At 28.2% G+C, this 16,503-nt stretch overlaps 2 protein-coding genes across 3 annotated transcripts; both read left to right on the plus strand.

The window, feature by feature from the left end:
* Positions 1-5,142: 5,142 nt before the first annotated feature.
* Positions 5,143-8,473, plus strand: LOC141529289 (uncharacterized). Its single transcript, XM_074245792.1, has 7 exons — positions 5,143-6,612; positions 6,697-6,954; positions 7,076-7,375; positions 7,805-7,871; positions 7,949-7,977; positions 8,058-8,403; positions 8,445-8,473. The coding sequence occupies exons 2-7, from the start codon at positions 6,826-6,828 to the stop codon at positions 8,471-8,473; spliced, it is 900 nt and encodes a 299-aa protein (XP_074101893.1). The 5' UTR covers positions 5,143-6,612; positions 6,697-6,825.
* LOC141529696 (uncharacterized) lies at positions 7,834-11,183 on the plus strand. 2 transcript variants are annotated; one of them, XM_074246366.1, is made up of 4 exons: positions 7,834-7,977; positions 8,058-8,662; positions 9,007-10,810; positions 10,925-11,183. In XM_074246366.1, exon 3 carries the CDS (start codon positions 10,268-10,270, stop codon positions 10,802-10,804), a length of 537 nt encoding a protein of 178 aa, XP_074102467.1. In that variant the 5' UTR covers positions 7,834-7,977; positions 8,058-8,662; positions 9,007-10,267; the 3' UTR covers positions 10,805-10,810; positions 10,925-11,183. The 2 variants fall into 2 exon arrangements, with proteins under 2 accessions (XP_074102467.1, XP_074102466.1); XM_074246365.1 differs by lacking the exon at positions 10,925-11,183 and having other exon boundaries at positions 9,007-10,271.
* The last annotated feature ends 5,320 nt before the right edge of the window (positions 11,184-16,503 follow it).

The raw sequence follows: 16,503 nt of genomic DNA on the forward strand, positions 1-16,503 counted from the left end.
TTTATACAGAACTAATTTATTGCAAAAATTATGTTTGATAAAATGATTAGTCTAACAATATTATGATAGATTTGAATCGTGATTTATCAAGAACATCCGTGTCGAAGTACGATTATTCTATTGAAGCAAATTTTTAATTTGAAAGCTAACTTAGGAAACATAAATTGGTAACCTAAAATTTTACATCTTACGGTTAACAAAAAACTAGTATCTATTATTTCCGTAGCCGCAACAGATTCAAACGAAGTCAAATTAATGATATCATTTGGAGACAAAATCACATGGTACAAAATATCTCCTGATCTAATTCAAGCTAACTATTGAATAATACCGTTATATTAATAATCGGAAATCAATATTCATTGATGTCATCGAATTATTTTAATATACAATCAGTAATTTAAAATTCTATATTAAAAATTGAAAAATTCGTTGATAAATTTTATATTCTAATATTCACTTAAAAGACGTCGATATATTATTCAAATGAGTGATAATTTATTTTAGAAAATTATTTTTTGGTTCCAAGTTAAATTATCAGCATTATTATGATAATAATTAATCACTTAAGTAATAAAAAATATTTTAATAACTTCTTATACTTTTATGATTATACGATCTAATATTAAATAAAATTATTTATAAATATGACTGTCAAGGCCACAATAGATGAAAATTTGTATGACGAGTGGCTAAAAATTCAATTTTAGAGTAAATCCGACTATTTGATCTCGATGTCTTATTGAATACAATTTTTTTTAGTTTTTGATAAAATAGCTTATAAGTATTTATTGTTAATTTAATTTTTATTATTATTATTATTATTATTATTATTATTATTGTTATTATTGTTGCTATCTAACATGTTTAATAAACAGATTGAAAGCTTATTCAGATTATCAACAGTGCCAATGTCAATTTACAAACGATTTTATCTGAATTCTGAGTGATTACATGATTTTATTCAACTATTCATGCTGATATCACACTATTATCAATTCACAATAATCTTAGAAATCGAGATACTCATTAAGAACGGAGATGCAGTTATAAATTTTTATGAAAATTTCATCATGAAAGCATTGTCATTAAGTGATAGAGTGATAGTTTTTATTTTTTTTTTTCTAAATCAACAATTGAATGAATACTCTAGTCAATTTCTTATCTGCGTATTTTCTAAAGAAATTAAATAGTTTAATTGGAGTTTCCAATTCAATTCCAATAGTAACCTCAAACATACGCCTGGGGTGTAATAATTAGAATACATTGTCACATTTGACAAATATATGTCTTGCAGTTTTAGCAAACATTTAGCAACGCACTTATTTTTTGCATGTCCTTTCGTAAAAAATGATATCAATTACAGTATTTTTTGGACAATAAGCAATATATTTTGATCTGGCAATTATCGAAGGTCTTCAGATCTAAATCACCTGATCACTTAATTCCTGTAAATAAAAGTAAAGATGCATAAACTGACCAATAGTTTTAAAACACTTTGACACGTAACTTATGACATGGTAAGATTGATTATTAGAGCTTGATAATCATCAGCAAGTCAGATGTAAAAATCAATCTAAATGACAATATCATATTTTCTAGATTTTGTTATTTCCTTTTATTTATCATGAATTTATTCCGCTTTTGACGAAACCCCGATAGAGGTCGGGTAGAGTAAAAAGTTACTTTTACAATGTAAATTTTAAAACTTTATCTATATTCTCAAGTAATGACTATAAAAACAGTGTTGATATCCAAAAAAAATTGATTAAAATATATCTAAATATATTAATTTGTCCGAGGACGAATAATAAAGTAAAGTAAAATGTTTGTTAAACGTTTCATACATACTAATAACTATGTGAAATTTGACTGGTAACTTTGGAAAAGTTACAGTAAACTTCTAAGCAATTTTCTGTAGAAGAAAAGTTAACTTAATTTATTGCACTTATTACTTTTCTGAACTCTTCGGTTTGGCGATCATACCACTAACATTTGTATAGAATTTTTCCACTGGCCAATATCAAAATGTACGCTGCATTGATTTGTTATTTGGAGGTTAAATTGTGAAAATCATTCCTCTAGCTTGTAATTTCATTGACCGTTTTACCTAGAAATTATCCTTCGCTTAAAATATAATTGGTCAATAAAATTATAAATTTATTCTCTGATAAAATGGTAAGTTGATTACAAACTTCTTTCAAATACCATTTCGAAAAAAATTTTTTAGTTTATTCAATGTCGTCATTTATCGAAAATTTTTTTAAAGGCTGCTCGAATGTTTGATTTCAAAGGATTAAGAGAATGTTTGATCGACGAAATAACGAATAACTTGGAATGGGATGAATCTGAAGAAAGTGATGGTGAATTATCATTTAATTTGCAAGATTCTCATGATACAAGTAATTTAGTGAGTCAAAAGGAAAACTATTCAAAGATTTTTGCAGTGAACGAAGATGTTAATGTCAGTGGTGATGATTTTTATATAGGACGAGATAATTCAACAAGATGGAACAAAATATTGCGAGAATTAAGGAATTGTGAGCGTTCAAAATCTATGTCACAAACAGCTGGTCCATCAAATAAATCATTACAAGCCAAAAGCGTAGAAGATTGTTTTAATCTATTTGTTGATTATGAAAGTCTTGAAATAATTGTTCACAATACAAATTTATACATCGTAAGTATTCGTCATCAATATAGCCGAGAAAGAGATTGTCAAGAGACAAAGATTGATGAAATCCAAACACTTATCGGTTTAATTCTGTTGATCAGCTTATTAAAAGCAAAGAATGAAAATTTAGACGAATTATGGGAACACGCTGGACTGGGTGTTGATATATTTCGGTTATCAATGAATCTCAACCGTTTTAAATTTTTGTTACGGTGCTTACGATTTAATTCAGAAAATAATGAATCTCAAACTAAAAAAAAGATTGTCTTGCTCCAATAAAAATGTATTTGATTTGTTCACATCTAATTGTTGGAGTAATTTCAGGGTGAGTTCCGATGTAATATTATATGAACAAATTGTTGAGTATAAAGGTGTCGGACCGTCCCTCATGACTATTAATAAAAATTCACCACGTATTGGTCTAAAAATTTACACACTGGTCGACAGCTGCTTTAATTATATATTGAATATGAAAATCGTTGTCAATAAACGAAAAAGACAGGATTTTGCTTATCCTAACAGTACTGGTAAATATATAAAACAGATAATGGAAAAATGCAAATGTAATGTCTTTCTAATGGATAATTTGGCAAGTTTTGACGTCATGAATAATCTTGTAGAAGATAATATCTCTGCGACTGGTGAATTAAATGGTCATGAACCTGAAATTCCGACAGAACTTTTGAGTGCTTCTGGTTCAAAACAAGCCAGATCTTTTTGTTGTTATCAAAATAATCTCGCGCTGACATCTTGTTTTGATAACGAAAAGCAAAATAGGATATTTATTTCAACTTTGTATAATGTGGAAGCTCTTAATATGCATTATAATATATTAATTGAAGATGATTACATCAATAGTGTTCACGCTACAGAACGATTGAAAAAAATTTTCCTTGAAAATTCGATTTCAAGAAAAACACGCCGATTTTCTCTAAGAATATGGTTTCTTTTGATTGATGTAGCAATTTTGAACAGTTTTATCATATTCTCTATCAATAATAAATTAGAAATTTCACGCAGAGATTTTGTAAAACGATTAGGATTATCCCTTGTTATTAAAGCTATTGAAGGGAGAGCAAAATCGATATTTACCTCGTCAGTTACGAGAGGATGCTGCAAAATTTTCTTCATCAGAAACTTTCGTTGTTAAACCAGCAGATAGTGATAATAAGCCAAAACGCTGTTCTATTTGCCCTAGATTAAAAGATATTAAAATTCGTACTTTTTGTCATTCTTGTAAATTGGCTATGTGTAAGAAACATATGTTATCAGTTTGCGAGAAATGTTGGAATCTGGAAAATGATGAATAATAACACCAATGCTTTTAAAGCCATTAATACTTGTATTATTCTAACAGAGACTCTATTATTTCAATTCTCTCGCATTTTTGAGTCAATTATTTGTTCAATTATCATATTTATTTATATAACATAACTTTGTAAGAAATACCTAATAACGAAGTATCGTATAATTTAGTGGTTAAAATACTTAATTAAAATTTTCAGGAATAAAATATTCTCTTAGCTTGTAATATCCATATTGACGTATTTTTTTCTTCGAGTGTTAATTAATTAATTGGTTTGTTAAAAAATTATACTTGATTCTAAGATTATTCTATATAGTTTTGGAAAAATTATTCTAAAATCGTAATTGAATGTAAATAAATCACGTTATAGTAATTAATATAAAATAACAGTTATTAGATCTAGTTCTAAATTTACAAAAAGAATATAATCTTATATATTATATATAATATAATCACAATGTGAATGAAAATTTTTCAAAAGTTTCCTCAATGCTAAAGGTATTTTATTAGTGTTATCTCAATTTATTGACTGGAATCTCATAAACTCAAATGGAATTCAATCTATGAAATTTAACTATTTCCGCAAAAAATTGTATTATGATTGCACCGAATAATAAATAATTACAATTACTTTCTCATTGTGAAAAGTTTTATCCTATGATTAACGAATAATAGGGTTAACCTATACGTTATTCAAAGTAACTCAAATATTATAACGAATATATATAAATATATATGAGAATATATAGACAAACTTGCTGTTTGAAAAAAATTCTCTTTCAATTTTTTTCTGTCACAGAAACTTTTGTAAATCGTTTATTGAAATGAAAATGAAAATTTTTTTTGTAATATTACAATCTACTATATTCAACGAGAAACATTGTGTAAGATTTCTGCTAATTAAGTTTGAAAATAACACGATCATTCGTCCAAAAAGCTATCTGTTAAAGTAGAATGCATTTCACATTTGATACATATTAACGTTAAAATTACACAAACATTAAGCTAAACCCTAATTTGAAACACCTATTGAAAAATATTAAAAATCATGAAATTAAAGTATTTTTCATTATTATCAATTTCTTTTTACGTAAATAAAGACGAACAGTTTCAATACAGTAAGTACATTTTGATAACTGATTTTAGTTATCAAGTAAAAAAAGATACACATTAAAATAATTTGTTTACCCTGTACCCTTTATCTACGTGATAATAAGTTGAGAAATAAAGTATAAGCTATCGAGACAGTAGATATAGAAATTTTGCTCCAATTCCTAATTAACTCTGGTATATTTTGATTTTGATAATAAAATTACATTTATAATTTTTTACAATTTAATGAAATTGATTTAAATAATTTTTTTCACAAAACTTTTATACAATAATAAAAGGTATCTCAGAAATTTAGCAAGTTTCTTCGTACTATTAGTTGCTCTGAACAAATATTTTCCTGTAAATTTATAAGTAGTCATGTCTCAATATAGGCTCCCGTTCTTAAATAAATATATAACTATAATTGTGTATAAATAAATACTACATTTTGATAATTTATTTTTAATTCTAAGCAAATGAACAGAAATTGATATGCTAATTCAAATTTATTTCCCGCGTTAGAACGATGAAATCTATGCGACTAATAAATATTCGTATTAGAAATATTATAAATATTGACATTTAACCAGGAAAAAGTTGCTAGCATTATTGCTTTTATAAGTAAATTATAAATAAATATGATTTTGCTGAGATTCAAAACTACGGCTGAATTCTGCAGCAGAGACATCTACCGTATGTTTGATGGTCAAAATAGAAAAAAAAAAGACCACTCTAACCTGGCTCACAAGAAACATAGTTAAAGAAAAAAAAATATATGGATAGATTACAAGTGTCAGTGATTGTGTCTTGGTTAAATTAGAAATTAATCCGTTTTTTTAAATCTACAATGATGATTTAATTATAGAAACAAGTTTATAGTTATTAATACCTATTTTGTATTAAAAGGATCGATAGAAGTTATTTTTGTAAGTATGTAAAGGATTTACTACAGATAATTGAGAAAAATCAATATTAAATTGAAAACTTGCCATGAAGTTGGACGATAAGCTTGAAACTTTCGTGGTTCAATTGTGATGATGGACATCCAATATTTGATTAATTATTTTCTTAGTAAAATATATGTTGGATGTTGTAAATATTTAATCGATCAACTTTTTTTATTGCAGATTATTATTGTCTAATGCATACAAGCAAAATGTTGACCTTTAATGTGCCGTTCGTACGAATAAAACGACTTAATGACAAAATGTTGTCAAAGAAGTCAAATAAAAAGAAAAAAAAAAAGTGGTTCTGAAATTATCAAAAATTCATTAAATCCGGATTTTCTTTGTAAATCGCAGATGCCTATAGTTTTGCTTGAACGTTTCGATAGAAACCTAAAATCTACAATGTTTACTGGAAATGAAAATGTCCGATCGATCTTAAGAGAACATTCACCCGGAGATCCAAAATGTGATTTTAGGCAGAAAAAAACAGAAAAAATTTTCAAGATGATAATGATCCTGAATTTGTTGAAAAACTCCATTTAAACGATCAAAATTTCCAGTCAGAATCAAACCTAAGTCAATGTTATATAAAGGTTTGTATTATCTTTGATTATTATCTGATCAATTTGTTGATACTATAATAAACTTCACTGTAATGACATTTTACAAATTTTAAGGTTGTAAATCGTACAGTTGACGATTCAGCGTTATTCGAACCTCTATGTACAAAACTTTCTTCAAGCATTCTAAACATTTCTATCACTGAGCAGACTAAAAGTGATATTAGTCAAGATTCCGTTTTGAATATGGCAAATACAATACCGAAAATGATCATTGATTTGGATAATGAAGAACAAAGACAAAACATCTCGATTATCAAAAATTCTGAACTTGATAAAAGTGTAAGCTTAAACGATATGCCTCAAAATAATGAGGTTAGTTATTTTCTATTTATAGATTTAATAAATTTTTTTGGATTAAGTCATTCAAATTTAGTAATTTGCCGTACAATAAACTAACTTTTATTTCACTAAAAATTGTATCAATACTTTATAGATGATGGCAGCGCTTGTTGATGGTCTAGATGATCAAAATTTGCAAAGTAGTGAAGTAGTCCATAACATCGTAAATAATACCAATTATAATCTACAATCAAATGGCCAGATAACAATCGACTGTACTTCTGATATGAATGATATTAAGACTGATCAAGTCTTAGATAACTCGTCATTATGTGATGCATTATTCAATCCTAGTATAAATCCAAATATTCAAGTAGAAAATCAGGATATCAAAATTAAATATAAATCTGATAAAGAAGTTGATAATTTAAATAAAGTTCTACAACCGAATGAGGTTTGTGATAGCTCAAATATATTATGGACGCCTAGTTCAAGAGTTTATTATAATTATTCATATTCTGTTGCTACTTTTATATTTAGTGTATAATTTCATCTTTAATTTTTTTATTCACGTAGTTTTAGCATTAGCTTGGTCTAATTTTTGCCCGAAATCTTTTTATTGTAATATCGACACGAATGCCTGATAATCCATAATTCTTGAAGTTATCATAATTAAGTATTCATCACTAATGAATAATGTGTTCTATGCTGTTTAAAATATTTTAAGACTCTTGAGTTCAGAATTTAGTATTTACAATAATTCCGATTTGATATGTTTTCCATATGTTTACTCCAATAATATTTAACAAAAAAACGGCTCATTAGCTTATGCAAACCAATATCACGATCATTTGTCGTATAAAGTTTACTTTTCTTTTTACAGAATAATTTTGATCGTATTTTTCAAAAGAATTTAATTTTGAAGTTAACAACAATTATTTATCTGCACAGTTCACTTCTCCGGAAGATGAATTAATAGATGCAGTTATAATTCCCATTATTGATGAAGCAAACTATGACGATTCAGATTTGTCTCAATATAACTCCAATTATGAGGTAGTGTACTTTAAGTGGTTAGCATGTATGAATTACTAAGATATAACTTATTATATTTGTTACTTTTTAATATATCACAGATTTCTGATCAATTGGAGAGTATTCTGTCGTCACAATTGAACAGTGAAACTGTCGAAATTATACGAGATTCTAGCATCAACGTTATTGATGATAATCAGAATTTATCGATTCCACAGTTAGAACACCACCCTAATGAATATAACTCAGATAATATCAATTCAGTTTTATCGGGATATAACGTGACTGATAAAAACTCGAGTGATGTTGATTATGACCCTAAAAAAATAACGCATTCCTCGACTATGGCAGATGATTCAACTGAAATCACTGGATTACCAGCAACTTTCAATAATAAAAGTATTGGATTCGAAGATAAACTGACAAATTCATCGCCGTGTGCTTCAAGTACACAAAATATAATAATAAGTAATTCATCATCTATTAAGATACCTCTTCCGTCAAAAGGATCTTGTGATAACTCGAAATTAAATGCAGAAAGTATTTTTATCACTAACAAAGAAACTGGTGACGTTCTGCACAAGCCACGGTGGAAAAAAATATTTTTGTATTTACTGTCACAAATTAGTAATCAAGTTACCTCGCCATATTGAAACGGTCCATAAAGATCTCGAAGAGGCACAACAACTTAAGAATACTCCAAAAGGTTAGTAGTAATTATAAATAGAATTTTATTAAATACCAAGATTTATTTTTTCTATCATAACTCCTAAAATTCTTTTTATAATAGTTGAAAAGTAATTCTTAAAGATATTTTTATCTTATTTCTTATATATATTGGCTATTTAACTCAAAACAGATTTCAATTGTCTGAGTCTTACAGCTTTTTAAAATCTTTACTCATGATGTGTTTATGATTATGCATAAGATTATCTTAACTGTGATTATTACCATGATATTAAATCAAAATTAACTATATATACCGTTATTTTTTAAATGAAACCCGTAAAAATTGTTCTGCAGTCATAAACACTCTAATTATTTTTGCAGGTACAAAAGAAAGGAAGAAATTAATAGAAATTTATCGAGATAACGGACGTGCGATGCATAACACCCACCCTGATTATAATACTGGACTTCTTCTAGTCAGTCGTCGTCCAAAATTAGATAACAAACCTGCAAATGACTATACAACTTGTCCTAAGTGTCTTAAAACTGTAACTAAAGCTAATTCGTACAAGCATTATGCAGTTTGTATAAACGCAAAAACAAATGGATCACAATCGTATAAATTTCTTGGTCGCTACGTAGAAGGACGTATTCATGCTACAGCAAGTGATACGCTGAGTCTCGTTATATTTCCGGTTTTTCATGAAGACGTAATTGTACGGTTAATCAGATATGATTGGCTTGTCATTTTATACGGTAATAAATTGTGTATAAAATATACACCACATTACCAGCATAACATGATACGAGCCAGATTACGATTGGTGGGTCGCTTATTATTTGCAGCTAAACAAATAAATTCACAAGTAGAGGATCTTGCCTCACTTCTTGCACCAGAATATATTGACACTATAGTGAAAGCAATTGAAATAGTCGCAAGAATAAACCGAATGGAGAATAATTGCGGCGCACCTTCTTCAGCCTTAAATCTAGTTACTTATTTAAAACATATAAGAAAAATTTACGAGAGTGAATTGGCAAAAAAAAATGATAAAGATGGCTTAGATAGAGTTATAAGATTTAAGAAAGTTTATAAAAATGAAGTACCAGATTCTATTAATAAAATTGCCATGGAGGGTCAAAGTAAAATTAAGAGACAAAAAATAGTTATGCTACCAATGACTGAAGATATTGGACGACTGATTTATTATTTGAAAACTGAACGTAAAAGATGTTTTAAAATTTTAGAAAAATCATTTAATTTACTAGAATGGCTGAATGGGTTGAAGCTGGTTTCCGCTTTTCTTTTAGTATTTAATCGTAGAAGAGTTGGAGATATACAAAATATTCTTATTAGTGATTTTAGTCGTATCGAGTGCATTGATAAAAAAAAAGATCTCGAAGAGTTTAATTTGTTAGATGAAAGTGGTAAAAAAATTGCTCAGAAATTTTTTAGAGTTGCGATCAGAGGAAAAAAAAAAATCGTACTGTTGCTGTAATTGCTGGTGGAGATATAATAAAAGAAATTGGTTTATTGATTCGGCATCGAATAAGTGCAAATGTACCTCCCAGAAATGAGTACTTATTCGGATTACCAAATAATGTTGATGATCGTATCAGAGTAGTTAATATTTGCAAGGAAATGAGATTATATTCGGTCGCTTGTGGAGCTGAGAAACCAGAATTACTCCGAGGAACTGGTCTTCGTAAGCATGTTGCTACTAAATGTATGGAATTAGAGTTGAATGATAAGGCCCTTGGTGATGTCATGAATCATATGGGTCATTCCGAAAAAATCCACCGTGATTTTTACCAACAACCGACTAAGTCTAAAACAATTGTTCAAGTAGCAAAAGTTCTGGAAGCAGTTCAAGGTCCTATTGATGATGATGAAGAAGAAGGAGATGATGATCTTATCGATGACGTTAGTGACTATATTGTTATCTCAGACAAAGTAAATGAAGATGATTTAGATGAAAATCCTAGGGAATCTTCTGCTTATTCTCCAAAACCTGGCTGCTTGCATGAAATAAAAGCAATTGGAGACGATAAAAATATTATTGATTCACAACTGTCACCTATAAGAAATATGGAATTCGATGAAAATTCTGAGCTCAGTAATTCTCCAGTAGTACGTATGACAGCTGATTTCAAAGTTGGAAAAAGAACGGGCAGTTAACTCCTGGTACAGTAGATAATATGATTTCTATTCAAGTTATAATGTTTAAGATTTTGCTATCATGATAGGTTTCAAACTGTTCTTTTTTTAATGTAAATTTAAAAATCGTTCAATTTCCAGGTAAAGTTCAACGCAAACGATGGACTTCTAACGAACTTAACATTGTATCTTCGGCGTTTCGGCAATATTTGCATGCTGGTACTTTACCTCCGTTAAATGAAATTGACGATCTTCAAGAAAAATATCCATGTTTGCAAAATCGCTCAAGACAATCAATTAAAACCTGGGTATCAAATCAATTTAAGTCTCAGATAAAATCTACGACCAAACTTAAAGTAATCAACAACCAACCTGTGAAATTTAATCTTACGAAAATTGTCCAAAAGATAATAATAACGCACCACAAGTAGCATAATTTTTCTATTTTATAGTTGAATTGTGTTGTCAATGATAATCATCCTTAAAGCTGGGGATAAAAAATGATGCATTAAGAGATAACTTTTTATTTATGATTTCTATTTAAGTGTTATAATAATGTTTTCTATCGGCTTTTAAAGTTAATGTAACTTTTATAAGATTGCCAAAATAAGATTATTTAATTTTCTGTTATTTGCTCAGAGTATTATTAGAACTTAAAATATTAATATTTGTTATAAAAAAATTTGTACTCATGTTGAAAAAAATAAAAACGATATGTATGAGGATGAAACGTAAAAATTGGCCATTTTTATAGAAAAATAGTTAATATCAGTATTTAGAGGGCTAAAAATAAATATATGGAATAATTTTTGCAATTACATGCTCTACTTTCTCTTGTAGACAAATTTAAGCTTATGATTCGTCCCAAAATAATAACTCAAATTTTAAGTATTCATTAGAAAAGTGAATTTTGTTAAAAATACCGTGTGATTTTTTTATATTCCTCAAATTTTCATACAGAATTATGAGTGCTCGTTAAACTATATACGAATTCGTGAATAAAAACTAATTTTCCATCGAAGAGTAGACAATTAAAATTTTAATATCTCTGAGGGTAAAATTTGATTGATTTTGTCCCAAGGTAAAATTCCAAAAATTTGTATTTTATTGGATAGTAACACTCAAGTAGAAAAATTTGGATTTAGAATTAACTTGAACAGTAAGATGATTGTTGGAACTGATAAGGACGTTTGAGCTGCAAAAGGTTGTTTTAATATTTATCCCACATTTTTATGTACAATATACAATGTATTTCTGGAATAGAATTTATGATATCAGGACCTCGTTTATATTATTTATAAAACATCGTTATGGATCATATGATATGAGAAGCATTCTAAAATGTATATACTTATAGTACATACAAACTTTTCCATATATCTTGCATGGTTTTTATAGACTTTTTTATCATATGTATAACACCCCACGTGATAGTACGTTTGTTTCATTTATAAACAAGTTATGTATTTTCGTTACTAGTTGATAAACTAAAGGAAAAAAAAAACAAATCTGAAACAATTTATTTAGATCAGTATTGAGCAACGACTCAGTTATTAAAAATAATTACGATTTTCGTTTTCATAAATCATGATTTTTAGACAAATAACATATTATTTATCAATTCGTACCTGTTCTATAATTAAGTTCTACTTGAGAATACTGTTAAAATAGGAAATGTCAACATATCTTTATTCTGTATAATAATAACTCAGATTAATATTTTATTTTTTCTATCAACTGACGGCGTGATTTAGCGTCAGCAAAAAGTCGGATTCCTAATTTAATCTTAAAAGAAAAACGTAGTATAACCGAAATATTTATTTTTGTTTCACTAAAAATTTATTTAAACTACGACAATTTTATCGTGGATCAAGACAATCAATTTCCTTATTAAATCTATAAAAGAGAACGTATTGCTTTCAAGTGTTCGCTGGAAAAACAAAAAAAGAACATAACTTTAACTTATCGCTTATAATGGATGCAAAAATGATCTTTTTCTTTTAATCTTAATAACACAATGTGTACTCATATGTCACCGTAATAACTAAAGGTGACTGAAATTTATTAACGACCAGAAAAACTAGTTTATTTCAACCGTCAATCGCGAAAAAATAGATTCGATTAATTTGATAATTTCAAATTACCGGAATTTATTATATAATGCACAGTGACGTGAGAATAAGTAACTTTTTGTTACGGTTGGATTCCAACAGGACGATTTTTTTATTGAAATTTATTGTTCCTTTCGAACAGCCGAAACGTTCTATAAAAATATTCTCATATAATAGAATTAAGTACCATACATAAAATTAGTACGGAAAGTAATATATTTTTAAGATTCTATGTATGTTCTATGAAAACATATATTTAGAATTTGTAGACATTTTTGTAAAAGATGTTACAAAATGAACATATAGAATTCTTAAATACACAGTACAAATTTGCTTTTCATATGAAGCGTATAACCATATCGTTCAAAGGAGCAAACTGTGTTGAATTGTAATGGAAAGATTAGGAATTACTAGAACGATGATTTCTAATCGACTTCATTCTTTCTGTTAGATCTACTGTATCAATTACATCTATCTTCATACACTATGGCTTATGCAGACTATATTTGTTTACTTAAAGCATTCAAAAAAATTTTTTTAATGCATCATGTGATTGTAAGACAATTTACATTATACATACTTCATTCAGTGATTTTCATGTCATTAGTTGAATTGACAAAATGTATAAATTTTTCCGTAATTTATTTTTCATTCTACAAAAGACTAAATTTTGATAGTACCCCACGCGTCAAGAGTTGATATCTGACGCAATAGACATGCGATCAAGTATAGGTGATAAAGTAAATCTCAACGATGGGGTGCCCTGACACCCCCACGCGATTGTTTATTTATTACTATCAGAGTGATTTGCAATTTCAGAAAAAGTATCGCATACATGAATTTATAACGCATTAAAATGATTTTATATGTAAAAAAATTATCTGTTTAAAAATGTCCGCAAAAGCCATATTCGATAAACATATATATATATATATATATATATATATATATATATATATATATATATATATATATATATATATATATATATATTAGGTGGTCCTTATGTTGGGTTTTTTGAAATTTTTTTCACGATAGTTCAAAATCGGTTCAAAATCTATAAAAAAAATCATGCCAAGTTATAGCTCTTAATTTTAATATTAACCCGCGCCCCCGACGGTCAAAGTTTTAAAGGAAAATAACATGGGAAAAGTTATATTTTTACTTTGGAATTTTTACGTCATAAACTAACCAACAAATCACATCAAAAAATTTTTTCTAATGCAAAATTTAACGGTCTACAAAAAAGGTCTCTTATCATTTTTTGATAATTCTAACGGTTTTGAAGTTATTCGAGGTCTAAATTGAAACTATAATCTTTTTCATAGTTTTTTCTGGTCATTTAATAATTCAACAATCATAGACGGGTTATTATTCATATTAGATTACTTTTTTTACTTATGCATGTAATTTTGAACTATAATTTACGTGAAAAGTATTAATCAATTAAAGAAGTGTATTATTAATATTTTAATGAATCGAAAATGTACAAACATTACCATTTTTATTTTTAAGTACAGATACTTTCATGAAGTTTTTACATTAGTTTTTTTAAGTGCGTCAGGAAACATTTGACGATGATCTTTAACCAATTGTAACACGTATTGCATTTGTTTTTCATCCTTAGTATAACGATTACAAAAATCTTGCACTAGTTTAACTCCTCTTTCAGCACAGTCATTCACAACCGATAGTTTTTTAGAGAATCGTAATGCAGTTTTATAGTGTCCATTATGAGCCCATTCAGAAGGATGAATCTTTAAAAATTCTGTTTGTAACTCGAATCTATTGAAAAAATTGATCGATTCTGCAGTTACGAAAAAGTCAATATCATTATATAATAATTCAGTTATGCTCTTAGTTTGAAAGCGTTTAACACTACATTTTTCACTAGTATAATCCAAGTCTTCTTCCGGAATATCATCAATCACAATTGTTTCTTCTTCTTTACGCAGCTTAGCGACAATTTTTAATTTTGTTTCTTAGAAACTTCCTCATCAAAAATAGCCATGATTGCTAATTCTGATGATAAATACCACAAGTGATTCATAAATCTACTAATTGCCACAGTAGCAAGATTACTGTTGATTGCCTTAAAGTTGTTGAGTTCTTTTATAAACTGTAGATCATGGTACGGAGCTTTGACACTATTTGACGACGAAAACCAAGCTTTAACATAAACCATTGTCACAAAAACACATATTTGCCGTAGTTTACTATCTTCACCTATTTTCAATGACAATTGCTCCCGAAGCATGTACATTTTCAATATATAAATAGCTTTTGCCATCCATCGTGCATGGTGACAAGCTCCTGGCTTACGAAAACTAAATTTTTCGGGGATGACACCGATAAAAACTAAAGTAAGCTCTAATAACTCTTTGTAATCTTCACGAGGCAGTTGTGATGCAAGAGTTTCAGTCGCAAAAGTTCTAATAGATTCAATTTTTTCATTTGTCAAGATATTATCATTTTTCGGATCATCTAAACCTGTTTTGTAACTGAGTTTATTTAAATCTCTCCATTGCTTTTGGAATCGGATAAAAAGTGGAACATTAGGACCAACAGTATTTGGAAAAACAGCTTCGAAGACATATCTTAGGACTATTTCAAATATATGATGCCTACATGGAAGATACAACAAATCTCTTTCTAACAATTTTTCCAGTAATGCAGCAGCACCATTACGAAGGCCTAAATTTGAAGGAGTAGTGTCACAGCATATTGCTTTTACAGATATGTCGAATCCCCAGTCACATAATGTCTTATGAACTACAGAAGCTTGTGCCATTCCAGTTCCATCTTCACTCGTTGGTACACCTAACATAATTTCTTTACTTTCTGAAGTAATTATTACAGGCAATCGATGAACAGTTTCTGTATTTACCAAATTAGGTAATAATTTTCCATCCCAATGTACAACAATAGATGATAACTTTAAGTCTTGGAAATGTTTTTTTATTTCTATTGATTTTGACTCTCGCATAGTAAGCCGACATCGGCGAATAGATGATCGATTGACAATAATGGAATTAATATCCACTTCTAATAATTTTAAATCGATAAGCGACTGACAAATAGCTGTAGTTATGAACACAGCATCTCTGTCGCTTACTTTACAACGATCAAAAGTAGCTACAACTCTTTCGTTGAGAATATTGTGAGTTCCTCTTATATTTCTTGATTTAAATTGGCCGGCAGTAGTTGGAATGTATACTTCTCCACTAGAGACGGATTGAGCACTTCCTTGGCTTGATAAGAGTTCAACGTTTTTGTCTACAAAAAGGATAATGATAAGACAAAAATATCTTCACTATAAAATAATAAAATATCAATGAGTAAGTTGATTATTATAATTTACCAAATAATGATTTTTCTTTTTCACTTTCCAATTTTCGTTTTTCGAAATCCAATTGTTTCTCTAATTTTTTAACACCAATTTCATCGTCATCGTATTTCGTCTTAATATTTGCAATAAAACCAATTCGTTCATCTGATCTCTGATTATTCAAGAATTTTTTGGAATTTTCATCAACCATTTCAAATACATTTGACGGTGCGATGTCAAATAATTTTTTTAATGAACAGGAAAATTCATTTTGTTTTTTC

This window comes from Cotesia typhae, unplaced genomic scaffold, assembly GCF_013202065.1.
Source record: "Cotesia typhae breed Kobodo isofemale line unplaced genomic scaffold, CoteBio_Ctyphae contig_48, whole genome shotgun sequence".
In the NCBI taxonomy this organism is placed as follows: Eukaryota; Metazoa; Arthropoda; class Insecta; order Hymenoptera; family Braconidae; genus Cotesia; species Cotesia typhae.